This window comes from Stegodyphus dumicola, chromosome X1 (genome assembly GCF_044657685.1).
Source record: "Stegodyphus dumicola isolate Sdum_Otavi_A_Nest chromosome X1, ASM4465768v1".
Lineage (NCBI taxonomy): Eukaryota > Metazoa > Arthropoda > Arachnida > Araneae > Eresidae > Stegodyphus > Stegodyphus dumicola.
In genome coordinates, this window is record NC_140780.1 from 230,268,444 (window position 1) to 230,283,438 (window position 14,995).

The 14,995-nt window shown below is 31.7% G+C and overlaps 1 protein-coding gene across 2 annotated transcripts in view; it reads right to left on the reverse strand.

Moving 5' to 3' along the window:
• LOC118205122 (transmembrane protein 164) overlaps positions 1-14,995 on the reverse strand; it is a 382,545-nt gene that overhangs the window by 54,481 nt on the left and 313,069 nt on the right. For both annotated transcript variants that reach the window (XM_085807036.1, XM_085807035.1), the window contains one exon: positions 6,157-6,241. In XM_085807036.1, coding sequence (XP_085663162.1) covers positions 6,157-6,241 — 85 coding nt within the window. The remainder of the gene's footprint in view (positions 1-6,156; positions 6,242-14,995) is intronic.

The following is a 14,995-nucleotide window of genomic DNA, read 5'->3' on the forward strand; positions in this document are numbered from 1 at the left end:
GAAAAGAGAAGTCTAAAGTAAATTTTCAAGAGAAAACTGATACACACTTAAATATTCTGAAACAATTACATGGAAAAATCTCTTTAACATAAAATATATACATAATGAAATTAATTTTTAAATAATTACAGTAGAATTTTGTTTTTCCTAAGAAGTGTTTCGGAAACTGTGCTTATAGCATTTATTATCTTGCTTATTTTTCAGAATCAAAATTTTTTAAGTGACCAAACTGGCAAGTAATGTCACTTTTAAAATAAAGTAGGAGAAAATAAAAATGCTTTATTTTACTGTTATTTCTTAAATATAATTTTAATTTATTATCATTACTTTCTTTGTAGTTATCAGTGATATTATGTTTGCAAAAAAAAATCGTCAAAATTTCGCAAATCTCCAAATAACGAATCTTGCACACAAACTGATTTTAAAATTGCCAAAATGCTGACATGGAGCCAAATTTAGCTCTGCATAATAAAAGAACTCGGGAAATGTTGTTTCTGATGTAATATTTTATGAAATTTTTATTTGCAAGAAAGGAATTATTTCAAAGAAAAAAAAAAAAAAAATTGTCAGATGAGTAAAATTAAGGACCTTTTGCCAGTTTTGGCTGAAATTAAGAACTTTTAAGTAGCTCTAAGGCCCATATGAACCCTGTTATAAGAAGCGCAACAGTGGCTTCAGCTTTGGATTTGGATGGACAAATACTAATGCACCAAGTTTGTGTCTCAGAAAGTCTACTTACACCAAATTACACTGAATTGACATTTTTCATTATTTTCACACAAGCCTATTTTTCTAAAACGCATCAGAACTCAGCACAATCTATCAGAAAGTTCTTCTACAGATATAACCTTCATAAAAATATTGTTAAAACAATAATGCCAAGTATGTCAATGCAATTTTGAAATAATCTTGGAGGAATTTTAATTCCATATTGCAAGCATTTGATGTTAAAAGCATATCTATCTGCAATAACAGTTTGACTTTCAACAGATTTATCATCCACTGAATGTTGAAAGTAAGAAGCTAAAATAATTCTTGCTTCCTCTTAAACCCTCAATGCATGGTGCATATATGAATCATACCAATTTTTACTGAATTTAGCATTAAAAAAATTACAAAGCAAAAGGTTTACTAGGCAGAGTTTTATCTTAGTATATCCATATCAACATTTAGCTAGTCTTTTCCCTAGTAGATGGCAACACGAAACTGTATTCTTTATTTCATTAGTGCCAAAAACATAGAATTCCTTTCTGTTTTTTCAGTGGTAAGTTAGCTTTGTGTTATTCATAAATTCGATATTAGAGGCTTAAAAATTTTACTCTGTATAGCTGAAGGTATGTACTTTTCAAATCTATGTTCCAATTTAACTACCAAATTGTTTTAAAATGAAATATTTCAATTTTTCTGTTTGATTCATATATGCATCACTATGCATTTATGATTAGACTTCACTCTAGAGTGCAGCGTGACGCATATATGAATCAGGTTAAAATTTAAAGTGGACTCGATTAGTGTGCCGGATTCCAGTACCAACCAGTATCCGCTATGTAGCAATGCATCAAATCTAGTCAAATGCTTACCGACACACATAATGCCAAGTGGACCGAAAGGTTATCATTATTAAGTTACCAACTGTTTCTAAGTAGTTTCAGAACTGTCTGTCTTAACTCTAACCAGAAGTGAAGCAATTGTGTTTTGATGAAAAGCAAGGTAAGTGAAATTACTTTCTTGCTTTGGCTTTGAAAATAAAGAAACTGCGGGAAGTGAAACAAAATGATGAACTCCCAGTGTACAATTGAGAAGTTAGATAAAACTGACTTTGAAATGTGGCTTTCCAAGTAAACATGATTTTAATCCAATCAGACCTTTGATGAGCTGTGAATAGGCAATGTATAAAGCCAGAGCGTTCTGAAACTAACAGGGGAGGGGAAGCCCAAAAGTGTGTTTTTTTAATGTTTTGAATGTTACCTTTATTAATTAAATATAAAGTTCTCTGCACTTAAACCATGAAATTCAATTCAACAGTAATATCGCAAAATAATCAAAACTGACAACAAGATTACGTTATTCAAGATTCGATGGCTCTAGGTACCATTGTTTTATCACAATGCGAGAAACATACATGCATTTATGCAGATTCTGCATTATTTAATTTCTTTAAATATAACACAGGGCAATAATATTTAGTGGCAAAAATTTGAAAAGTGAACCGACATTTAAAGTTTCAATGCAGACTGCCAAGACAAAATTAATAGGCCTTCTAGGGCTAAAAAGTTGCAAAACTTTGTATGAAGCATAGATGAAATTCATCAGCCAAAAAACATTATGACTAAAATGATAATCGCTAAGCAATTGAGCTTTAAAAAGATGAAAACAAGAGACAACACAGGATTAAGTAACCAATTTATATAAACTTGAAGAAATAGTTTCTGAAATACAGAAGGAATTTTTTAGCAATTTGGCTACTGCGTAGCTTAACCAAAGAATTTTAAAGCGGCAGGACGGCAACAGAATCTCATGCAAATTACTTGAAATAAACACGCTCAAATTTGCTAGAAGATTCAAAATGTTGGCAGTTTAAATAAAGCACAGGATAATAGTCATTTTCAGAATGCTTTAGTTACTAAATATAACAAAAATAAGTCTTAAGATGTGAAAGTCATAACATGTCAGAGTTACAAGCAAAAAGGACACAAGCATCAAAATGTAGAAAAACCAAAACCAATAATCCTAATCAGCAAACTATTAAACAAAATTGTTCACTCAACATTGTCAGTACAACACACGAATCAGGAACACATAATTGGTATTTTGATTCAAGAAATATGTACACAGACAAAAGTAAATTCTTATCTATAACGGAAACAGAAAATGAATTTCAGTTAGCAAATAATGAATTTAAAGGTAAAGGGAACGTGGACTGGTTTAACTGATTACAGCAAAGCACATGATGAGTATCTGCCTAAAGGGAGGGGTGCTTTCATGAAGGATTTTCATTCTCCTGGCTCGTGTGCATGCCACACATGGGAAAAACCATGAAAACACCCATGCAGCCCGCCCGTTCGCCGGGATAAAGGGAATGTTGAAATTTATGGAAATGACAGTTCAGTGCCAGAGCACATAATACTCAATTACTTTCCTAAACTAAATATGAGCTCCATTTAAGTCAAATTAACAATACAACATAACTGCAGTGTTTATTTTAGAAATAACTATGCATGGGTTAATGATTTTACATGCAAAGAAGCAAAATGGGCTGTATATTGTAAATTAAACAAGACATACAAATGTTAGACAGTGCAAGACAAATACTCAAAACAGTAAACTGGATCTGCAGCATGAAAGGTGTAGTCATTTAAATCTTGCCGATATGCAAGTACTGCATTCCAAAATGATGGCATGCGGTCTAGAGATTCCAAAATGTAATAATGAAACTTTATTTTGCAAAATGTGTTCCCAAAAGAAGACTATGCAGTGAATCGTAAAATTCTTGAACTTGTAAACAATATCTGTGGTTGCATTTTTCAGATATCTTCAAGTGGTGTCACATCTTCCATGCATCTTTAAGTTATGTTTATGACTTATATATTACGTTTAGTTTTAGTTAAGATATGTTTAATTTTAGTTTAATTAGTGATATTTGTTTACAAAGTATAATTTTAAGTTTTAATATTTTGGCAACATTGATATTTTCAAAAACTGTAAAAGAATGAGTTAAAAATGTATTTAGCATTTAGAGAGTTTCTATGGTTTCGTAGAATGTGGTAAGGTTTGTTATGACTAATCTTATTTAGTAACGTTTTCTTTTTATATATTACTGTAATGTGTTTTTATTAGAAGTAGATAATTCTTAGAGAATATCATTTATATGCCAATTCCAAACCAATAATTAGTATTAAGTTAAATGTATTCTGAACTTCTACGTTTAAGTTTGGAAACACAAACTTTCATAAGATAAAACTCTGCAATATGTATTGAAAAAAATTCTGTAATATATCACTAATGCATTTTCAGGCCTTGTCAGGCTATATCAAAATTATGTTTTTTGCAATAAACTTTTGATGGGATGCCCTCATTACCTCAAGGATTGTGCCTTGATAGGGATAGTCATGAGATAATTCCTGCTAAATCACTAATGCACTTTCAGGCCTTGTCAGGCTATATCAAAATTATGTTTTTTGCAATAAACTTTTGATGGGATGCCCTCATTACCTCAAGGATTGTGCCTTGATAGGGATAGTCATGAGATAATTCCTGCTAAATTCTAGTAGCTACCAGAAGTCTCCACTCTCTGTCACCTGTCAAACAAAATTTCTAGAAAGCTTTCACAGCAGCTATTTCTGTAATATTTGAAATTGATTTGTATTTCTTGAAAAACAGATTAAACACACATGTGGTAGTCATTTTCACTCAGGCGATTAAGTCCATCGAAGTGCAAAATTACTTGAAACTACAGTTGGTCATTTTTGGAAAATTTTAGTAAATAATTAAGAACAGAAAATGATAAGCAGATAAAAGAATGGGGCAAAATTTAAAATGTCACTATTTCGATTTCCTATTAAGAAAAATGGATTGAGGAATAAATATGTCATTTAACTCAGCTCATTGCAATAAATAATTTTGATTGATTATTTTTCTTTAATTGAAGGAAAACACTTGTATTTCTAGTTTATTCATAGTGCTCCTTCTGAACTTAGAGCACCGTGCTCTAACCTCCTCTAGCCACCTGGTGCTTTAACCTGCCTCTGATTATAAGCAATAATTATTAATATTTTATCATTACATGTAGTGAATGAAGCAAAATTGAATTTGCCTAACACAAAAAGCAATACTCTAAGTTAAAATGCATGAAACAAAAACAGACACGAAACTGATTATTTGCACTGAAGATCAAAATTTTAATATCAGACCATCTTTTTAAAATCTGATATTCATTTTGAAATCCTCCTATTTGAGTTTTGCCTGACAGAATTCTGATCAGCCTGCTTTGGGATAGGATAGCAATTTATAAATCACCCAATAAACGAACTGCTTAGGCAGCAAGCATAAAAAAGGGGGGAGGCAAGAAAGACAGCTAGACAATAGACAATGTTGAACTTTTTCCAGACACTCATTTCTTGGCAAATAAAAATTTCAAATTTCTATGCTGCTTATAAAGAATTATTGCAAAAATTATACGGTCAAAAGTCTTTAATCCGGACTCGTCGGGACTTCGGTGATTCCAGATTATAGATCATCAGTTTAAATCTGGTAACATGGCATGCAGAAATTATAAAATTAAAAATATGAAACCGTAATTTATGAAATAAAGAGCAATTATGATCTAAAGGATATCAAAATTTACAAAAAAAAAAAGCTCAATATTTATTTGTTTACTTTATTAACCATTTCTTTCAACGCGTGCATGCGTAAAGCATACATTATGCATAGTCGAAATTAGAAAATTGCAACCAGAAAACTATTTGATGTGTATTCGTGATATTTATAATGACAAGGAATTTGATTTAAATCATATCAAAGATGGAATACATCGAGATGAAATACTGCATTTAGTAAGGAACTATAAAGCGAATAAAAACATCTGCCCTGAAGATAAGGATAGTGCTGACAGATCAACTTTCAGTTCATTGCGCGCCGTGATGTCCCCCCCCCCGGAGAGCAGCGTGGAATTGATAAATAGATTTCGGAATGGTTAGAGAAACAAAGGATATGCCTTTATCCATTTTTTGCAGCAATTCCACTTTTTGTTTGATGGACATCAAAACATGCTTTCGCTTTGTAGATCCTTTGGCAGGTCCAGAATCGGAAATTCTTTTTGACATAATCGAAAGTTCAAGCTCACTTTTATAAAATTGTTCTAACAGTCTGCAAAAAAATAATAAGCCGGATCCAATTAGAAGATTAAGGAACAACGCAATCTGCAACATTAACTGAAATAGATAATTAGATAATTTTAGCTTAGCTTATACTGTCCATTATACATTAAACGCGCATGCTTAAAGGTATTACGCACATGCGTAAACGCATATGCGCATGACGTTTACACATGCGCAGAAAGTTTGTAGCTTTGAGGTCCAGATTATAGATCATTCTGGATTATGGACGTCCGGATTAAAGACTTTTGACTGTATTTGCAATTTAAAAAAAGTGTTATACCTGCAACTCCAGTTCTGAGTAAATAAAATGGTGTTATCACAATCAACAGATGCTGAATCCAGTAGATTTCTAATTCCAAAGTACGCTGAAAAACAACATAAATGTTAAAAATATCATGCTTAATATTTAAGTCTATAACTACATTTTGTAAACAAATTAACCCAATTAAAATATTTAGACATAATGCCACATAGCACATAGCAAGCAGACATATTTAATTTAGACATTCAGCACATAGCAAACAGACATATTTAAATAAAACCAAGAATGCTTCTAACTCTTTACATGAACCAAGATCTCACAATATCAGTTCTCTTGATAAAGTGAGGTATGAGATCATTGAATTCTATTCGCCAAAGGATCCCTCAGTTAACACTGGCATGAAGCTTAAGCATATAGCCCTTATGTATTTAGTTTCAATCAAATGGTTACCAGTGAAAATATTGCAGGGAAAACAATACAGAAATCACTGTTGCACAAAACATCATAGAAGGAAAAAAACAACATAGAATACTTTACAGATTGAAAATGCATACTAAACAGAAAAACAGTACATCATCATAAAGAAAAAGCAGTGATAAAAATATCACAGAAATGCGGATTATATATGTCTTAGACATTTAGAATTGGTCACATCATCATTCACGGTTCCAGATGATTTCGGTCTTCTATTGAAGTGGCCACCGTAGAAACATGATGTTTAATAAAGATGTTATTTATGTTCTCAGAAATACTCATTACTTTCAGAAGGTATTGTCTTAGGAAGATGGATTACTAATACTACTAATGTAATGAATCCTTAATACAGAATGAGTCATTACATTAGTAGGTGATAATTTACATTTTTATCACATGCACTTTAAAAGTAAATGATGTTAAATCTATTTCTAGATAAAAAAGCTGAATTTTAAATTACATACTTATCTCTCATAAAAAATATCCACTTCAATTTTAATATAGCAGACCAACATGGTGACCATTTTCCACATATGACAACCTCAGAAAAGGACTAGTATTTCTGAGAATATGAATAAACATTAGCAATGAACATTGTTTCCCTAAATTGACCACCTTTCAGGGTTTTTCACATTACATTAGATCATTTCTGGTAGCACAATTTTTCCACAAAAGCTTTAAATGAGTAGAATGATACCTACTTAGACATTTTGTTTAAATCATTATCATTCAGATACATATACTTTTCTTTTGTTTCTGGCATTTCCCTTACAATGGTGCCTATGGTTGCAGCCATATTGGACATATTTCAGTTCCTAGTTTATGGTGGCACATATATTTTATTATCATGTGATTTAAACATATATTTTATTATCATGTGATTCAAATTTAGAAAATTTGAGAACCTGTACAGTAAACAGTAAAGTCGTTTTAGAGTAGCACTACTGTGTATATAGAATAATGTCATAGACATTTAAAATGAATTTCATGAATAAAAATACTCTTTCCAAAACATTGGAATGAAGCAAAAAATTGAATTTGAAAAACAAAACATGAATTTAATAGTTGAATTCTTGAAGTCTTTCATGAAGGTATAGCATTCACAGACTAAGGCCTGCAATTATTTAACCTTATTAAAATTCTCTCTCTGTAAATTTATGGTCTTTCATAATGAGAAAATCAAATGCAAAATTATTGAACTGTAAACTAATAAACAAATTTAGAAGTAAAAACAGATAATTAACATATAATTTAGAAGTCAAGCAACAAAAATCAGCATTACATTTTCAAATTTTCACAGCATTTTTGTCGTTTGACTTCTAAATTTATATTTGTTCGATGTGTTATTGTATCTTAACATAATTACCATTCAATGACAAAAGATTTTTGTTTTTATACAATTCCTTTAAATTTACTGTTCACCCATTCATTGTGACCACTTTCACAAATGACTATTTTGAAGGTGACCAGTACTTTAGAAATTATAAGCAAACATAGGAAATGAACATCACCTCCACAAAAGACTAAGATCATCCATACTCACAGGTGGTCTTCATTGCATCAAAAAGCAACAAAAGATGATGTTTATTAATTATTTGACTGGATTAAAAAAAAAAAAACTTAAAATAATGTAGTGTCAAAAATATTTACACGGGAAATCAGCAATAATTTTTCGCTATGAGCAGTAGTTATTCATTAATCCACTAGAGATCTGCTTAAAGGATATGAAAGCTGTGAATTAATATTGCTGATGTTCATTACAAATAAACATGAAATTCAGGAATTAGTGATGGGTTATTTTGAAATGTAAATTAAAGACAATTTAAAATCTATCTATCTATCTATATACATAAAAAAAAAAAAGGAACTATTTTATATTTTGTCTTCTAGTTAAAATTTGTGAACTCTTTCTTAGAGACCACTTCTCGACACAATGATCATCTCTAAAAGTAACAAATACTTCAAAGAACATAAATTAACATTATCTCTATAAGATGGCTACCTCCACACATATAGAAAGAAGTGGAAGGGACACCAGAAATTCACCAGTTTGTTTGTCATGGCTGCTTTCTACAATGACATTTTTTACTGAAATACTTTAAAACAGCTAAGATTTTTCCTTCTGCAGAGTTTTCTTTCTTGCATTGTTCATTCCGCAACATTTTCATCTGTGATGCTTTCAGAGCACACCAACTAAATAATCCCATACAGTCAGTTAGGACAACAAGATCTGCATTATACATGATAAAACTTTATATGCGATATCCAAAGAACAGCACATTTTCTTAAAAAGTTCAGAAATGATATATGAATTCATATACTGACATTTAATAATTCACAAAAATTTTGACAAATTAAAACATATTTCTACGCTTCTGAACTACTAGAAAAATATAAAAGAACTATGCAAAAAATCTGTTAGAGTATTAATTACTATAGAATATTAAAAACCCATTTGAGTTAAAAAGGTCGCATCACAGCTGTATATAATCATCAGAATTTTCTCACTGTTGTAATTCTGACAAATATTTGGTCTTCATGTTGGATCATAATAATGCTGGTATTTTAACTGTTTAACTGGCATTTCATTTCTGGTTCATCTGATACAGCCCATAACTCATCTAGAGTACTCACTCATAAGTCATCCTTATAATACAGTCAAAAGTCGTTAATTCAGACACCCATAATCCGGAATGATCTATAATCCAGATGCATGACATGAAACTAGAACTCAAAAATAAATTAAAGGTAAGAAGTGTTGAAAATATATTTACGTTCATGTTCATGTTCATATACTTATATTTATTTACCCACTAAAGAAGTCCATATTTCTCATACTCATACTATATTATAAAAAATGTTGCAACAGTGAGATGTTAACTTTGGATGACAAAAGAAAATTAAAAATTTTACTTACAAAGGAATTACAGCAAACTGTGCATCAAATGAAGCCATCAAAATTTGATTCTTCACTATCTGAATTAAAAAGATTTAGTAAATCCTGATCTAGGTCCAAGTTTTCCAGATCGTCACATTCATCCTCTAGGTTTACAGTCTCTTTATCTAAGGATATAATTTCAGCTTCTTTGAAAGCTGCTAATATTGACAATGTTTTCACTGATTTCCATGCACTTCCTACCAACTTTGCAACTTCTTCATAAGATGCTCAACACGTTTTGCCACATTGGGTATACGTATGCAATCCTTCACTCATCCAACATTTCCACAGCTTTTGGACTTCAGCTTTGAAGGATTTATTACCTGACAAATCTAATGGTTGTTAGATTATTGTCAGACCACCAGAAATTATTGCTATGGTCGCAGACAGTTTTTGACATCTGGTTTTCACAACTCAAGTAAATGAGCACGCATGGAATCCATTATCAATAACCCTTTCGGTTGGAAAAAAGATCCCTTACGACACTGCCAAACTTTTTGTAGCCACTCATGCACGATTGTTTCACACATCCATCCATTCTCGTTTGCACAAATGATTACGTCATTAGGAAAATCTCCCTTTGGAATAGTTTTTCTTTCTTTTAAAAATGATCATCGGCTTTAGCTTATCACCGTTTGCGGTATAAGCTAACACACATGTAAATGACATTCTTTCATGCCCCATCGTAAGCACAGATACAGGTTTTGCACCAGTTTCATCAACAGTCCTGTTTGCAGGTGAGTCGAAAGCTAACAGTGTTTCATACATATTTATTATCTGTGATGGAAGATGTCTTTTTTTTTTTTTTTTGGTCAATAATATATGTCACATGTTTTAGAAAAGATGCCTTTTTATCCCTCCAGTCCATTGGTAATTGTTGCCCGACTGCTGTTCTAGTACACACAGAAATATTTTTTTTTTTTTTTCATAAATCTGCTACACCAGCAAGGCCCTCATTTGAAATCATTTATGTTCATTTGTTTTGCCATAAATTTTGTAAGTCAATTTTTACAGCCAAAATTGCCATTCCCTTTCCTTGTTGTTTCTTTATCCAGTTTGCAAGGTCGTCCTCTAGATTCGGCCACCTTACAGTACCACTTCTTTCAGCTCTTTTCTGTTGTGGCATATTTTTAAGTTCTTCTTTTTCAGGTCTCCAACGCGAATGCATTTCTCGTTCACTTCAAACTCTCGATCTGCTGCTCTATTTCCAATTTGTTCAGCATGTGAAATTACATTAAGCTTAAAACCAGCAATGTAATTTCTGTGCCATTTAGGTTCCATTTTCAAAAAATTTCCGCTCCCTTCTTACTTAAAAACTATCTAACAAGTACTTGTACCCAAACTGATGGGATCTGTATCTAGCAGAATGCCAAGAAAAATCGATTCATGCTGAAGTGGAAATATGTCAGAATTCGTTATTGCAACGCAGGTGGTGTCCACCTTTGAAAAAAATTGCAGTAGATTTACAATGAAAAAGACAGGTGTGGGGAGAGGATGGGTTCTGGAAGATTCATCGAATGGCAGAGAAAAGGGACTATTCAAACTGATGAGAATGCTGACTTGAAAGAGGGAAGAATGTTATTCTTCTGATCCCGTTTAAGGTGAATAAGGCACGTATGTCCGTTCAAGAGAAAGAATGTAACCAAAATAAAGTTCGCAGAAAGCAAATGAATGGTCTTTTGTGCGGGAACAGCACCAATCTATGTACAATGACAAGGTGATCCAAACTATGTACAATAATAAGGTCATTCAAACTATGCACAATTTCATCGTAGAATTTTTTTAGTGCATCTAAGTGTCGCATGGGTAGAAAATGCCGCACCCGCTGAAAATTTAAGTTTTAAAAACGTAAACACAGCGGGTTTTTTTTTTCCGAAAATTACAGTACCTTATTTCATATTTTACCGAGACTGAATTACTTTCCTGCATAAGTCTTTTTTTTTAAATTAAGAATTAAATTGTTGTCACTGTCGTAAAGTTATAATGAGAAATGCTATTTTAATAACATTTGTAATTTAAGTATTCCTCATATTCTTGAACTTAATGAAAATGCGAGCTAAATTCCTAAAGAAGTGACTTGCATAACAGCATTTATATTTTGACAATTATCTATTTATTACAATTCTAGTCTTTATACACATATAAATAAACTTCGGAATATTTGGATTATGACCAAGGCACAAAGGGCTATCTGCCCAAGGGAGAAGGGGCTCCTCGGAGGACTTTTTAAGGGAAATTGGTTGGTACTCATGTTACACATGATGCCACATACAGCCAGCTAGTTAAACGAAATGTGAACCGAATCTAGCAATCAGTGTTCATGGATTTTACCACTGGACTGCTGGTGGGTCTACATAAAGTTAATGAATTCACGTGAAATTTTATGATATTAATATCAATTTCAGCAATTTTTCAATGTCATCAAAGTGTATTCCCCCTTTTTATTGTAATTTTTGTATTTAATATTGCTGTTTGAAAGACACAAAATGAAATGCAATAAAATATAATCAATAAAATCGTTTTTTTATAGTAAAGGAGAATATTAAAAAAAATGATGCCAAAAAAAAGCTTTTATGACAAAAACGCAAGAAAGAACAATGAACAATAATGTAGTTGAAAGATGAAATACTTACGATAACAATGGGGAGGGGAATCAATAAATTAAAAAACAAACTGAACAAGAATACCAATGAAAAGGTAAACAAAACTAATATCACAAAAATACAAGGGGATTAGTTTAATGTATAAATATAAGCTGTTACATAATGTTTGTAACAAAATGAATGCAAACTGGCAGTTTATGCAAGAAACCAAACACCATTTTCGAGTACAAATTAAAACTGTTAATCAGTACATGTATTTCTAAACTAAATTCAGGTTAAAAGCAAATAAAAACTGATTAGACTATGTACTTATTTTAGGCATACTATTTGCTGTTAAGGCGAATTTTCATTACTACGCAGTGTCAAAAGTTAATATTCCACCATTCGACAATTACTTAGCCAGGAAATCTCACCATCATATGGTTCTCTAGTTTAGAGAAGAGACAGTGACAAGAGAAAAAAAAATTCCTTTGTATTATTCCCTTGTCTCTTATCTGAAAATTAACAAAGGCGACCTAAAGGAAAGGTTTCAAAATAGTAGCAGTTTTGCTTTACAATGGCAGCTAAAAGGGGGTGGAAATGCATTTGGATTACTAATTTATTTTTAAGTGAAACCTTTCCAAGCTCCTCAGTCTTTAAAAGTTATCTAATATTTAGATATGCAGTGTTTATTTTTAGGTCTGTATAAGACTCATCAAGGCTTACCTTTATATTGTATAATAACCAAAAAAAAAAAAATGTTTTGTATACAAAAATGTTTTGATCATTACTTTTTATTATTTGATATTCTATACATAACATATCAATTATTACTAGGTGTGTTCAGTAGAGTGTTTGGGGTTTCTAGCAGGAATAGCTTTACGAGGATGATGGGAGATGCCTATGGACTTGCTGAGGGCTCGATGACATCGCCTTCTTCCATATTCTTTAAAAGTGTTCGTACCTCTTCCTGTTTAGCAATCAGTAGATACCTTGGATATTGCTTGATTGGTGGATGATCACCGGTATCGATTCTACATTGTGTCAAATTCATTCGACCCATGTCAGAAGACGAGTGGGAGAAACACACTGAAGAACTTTAATCAGACGTTTGGCAGCATTCCTCTCTTCATACAGGGTTCGTACACATATCTGTACACAGTAATTAAATACTTTTAAGGACCATTAATGATAAAAATTAAGGACCTGTTGGCAAATGGGAGTTGAATAAGTTCAGTTAAAGATATTATCTATGACTGAACTTCACTTTTGTAATACCATCCTAAAAATTCCATAAGTAGGATACATTACTATTAAACATGATTATAATACAGAACTGAGAATGAAATCAACTTGAAATCAAATTTATTAAGTAACATTGAATATTTTACACTTACAATATTTAGACATATTTGAAAGAAGATTAGTGACATCTTATTTATGTTTTACTAACAGTTAGTTTCATACCGATTTTTTCTTTTGTCTCATTTTGTTACATACTTCCTCATCCCAGAGGTTTAGTAAATAGTAAATAGATTTTATGTCAAATGGCATAGGTTAAAATGAGAAGTAAAATCATAATCAGCATGATTTGTAACACAAGATTGGCTGTTGCCCCCACTGCTGTTCCCTAGAGAGAGACCTGCTGATCAGAACAATTTCACAGTTTAAAATACAGTAATTTATGACCTTGATTCTTAAACAATATTAGAATAATTACACATTAAAATCCACAAAATATTTGTTTTGTAACAATAACACTCAACAAAATATTTATGCGTCTTTTTAATTTGAAGCCTTCCCAGACATTTAAGCTAATTTATATCAATTTCCTTCTCTAAGCATATTTTCTAACAATTAGCAATTGGTTTAAATATGCAAAATAATGTTTCCACTAGTTTCTGCATGTTTTATCTCCTAACTTGTCAATTTCTCGACAATGTACCCACGAGGTTTTGCATGATCTGCTCAAAGTTAAATAGTCCAAAACCCCCCCTCACAGACATGAAGCAAATTATTGCTGTGTCTGAAAGTAACTGCAAAGTCAGACAGAGTTTTAAATAAACCTCTTATTTAAAACAAAATTTAGAACACAAAGGCACATTCTTATACTAACAAAAGAAACTATAGCTCATGGTATAGTTAAATAGAAGCAGTTAAATTCAGAGTAAAATGTGGACTAGCAGTCAATTTAATTTTAAACTATTAGCTCATTAACTCTATCATCATAACAAATTCAAACGATAACGCAAAGACGAATAATTGCAAATTATAAGAGCTGGCAGGAACTAATGCAGAGTGCACTCCAAAGACATAAACACACTCTGTTTTACAATCCAAAAAACCTCAGTTTAGAAACTATTTGATTTTGCATTCTAGTGAGGAAAAGGAAAGGGGACGTTACAGTAAAGACTGAAATTAGGAACAACTGGTTAATTTATATAATAATAACTGTACAAATCTTTGAAGAATACCTTTTTTTCTCTTTATGTATTCAGTTTCTTTCTTCAATACATTTCCTCTTCATTTTAGAATTTTTGGATTTCATTAAAGATTTCTGTTATTCTAAAAACTAACTGCACAAAAAGCTGCTAATTTAATTTAGTAATATGAACATTCACAATAAATATGAAATAATATATGGTAAGGCCCAGTTATGGAGGCAATGTGGCCCAATTTTTTTTAATTTACTGACCCACCGAGCAAAAAATCTAGAAACAGCAAAACTTTTAGAAGATACTGGGAGCAAAGTATAAGAAGGCACTAGTTCACAGAATTAGTATTCACAGAGACTGCATCAGGTGGGAAAATGCCTTTCAACATCCATGGCGAGCTAGTGGAGTGTTTCGGTGGGCTTCTGTTG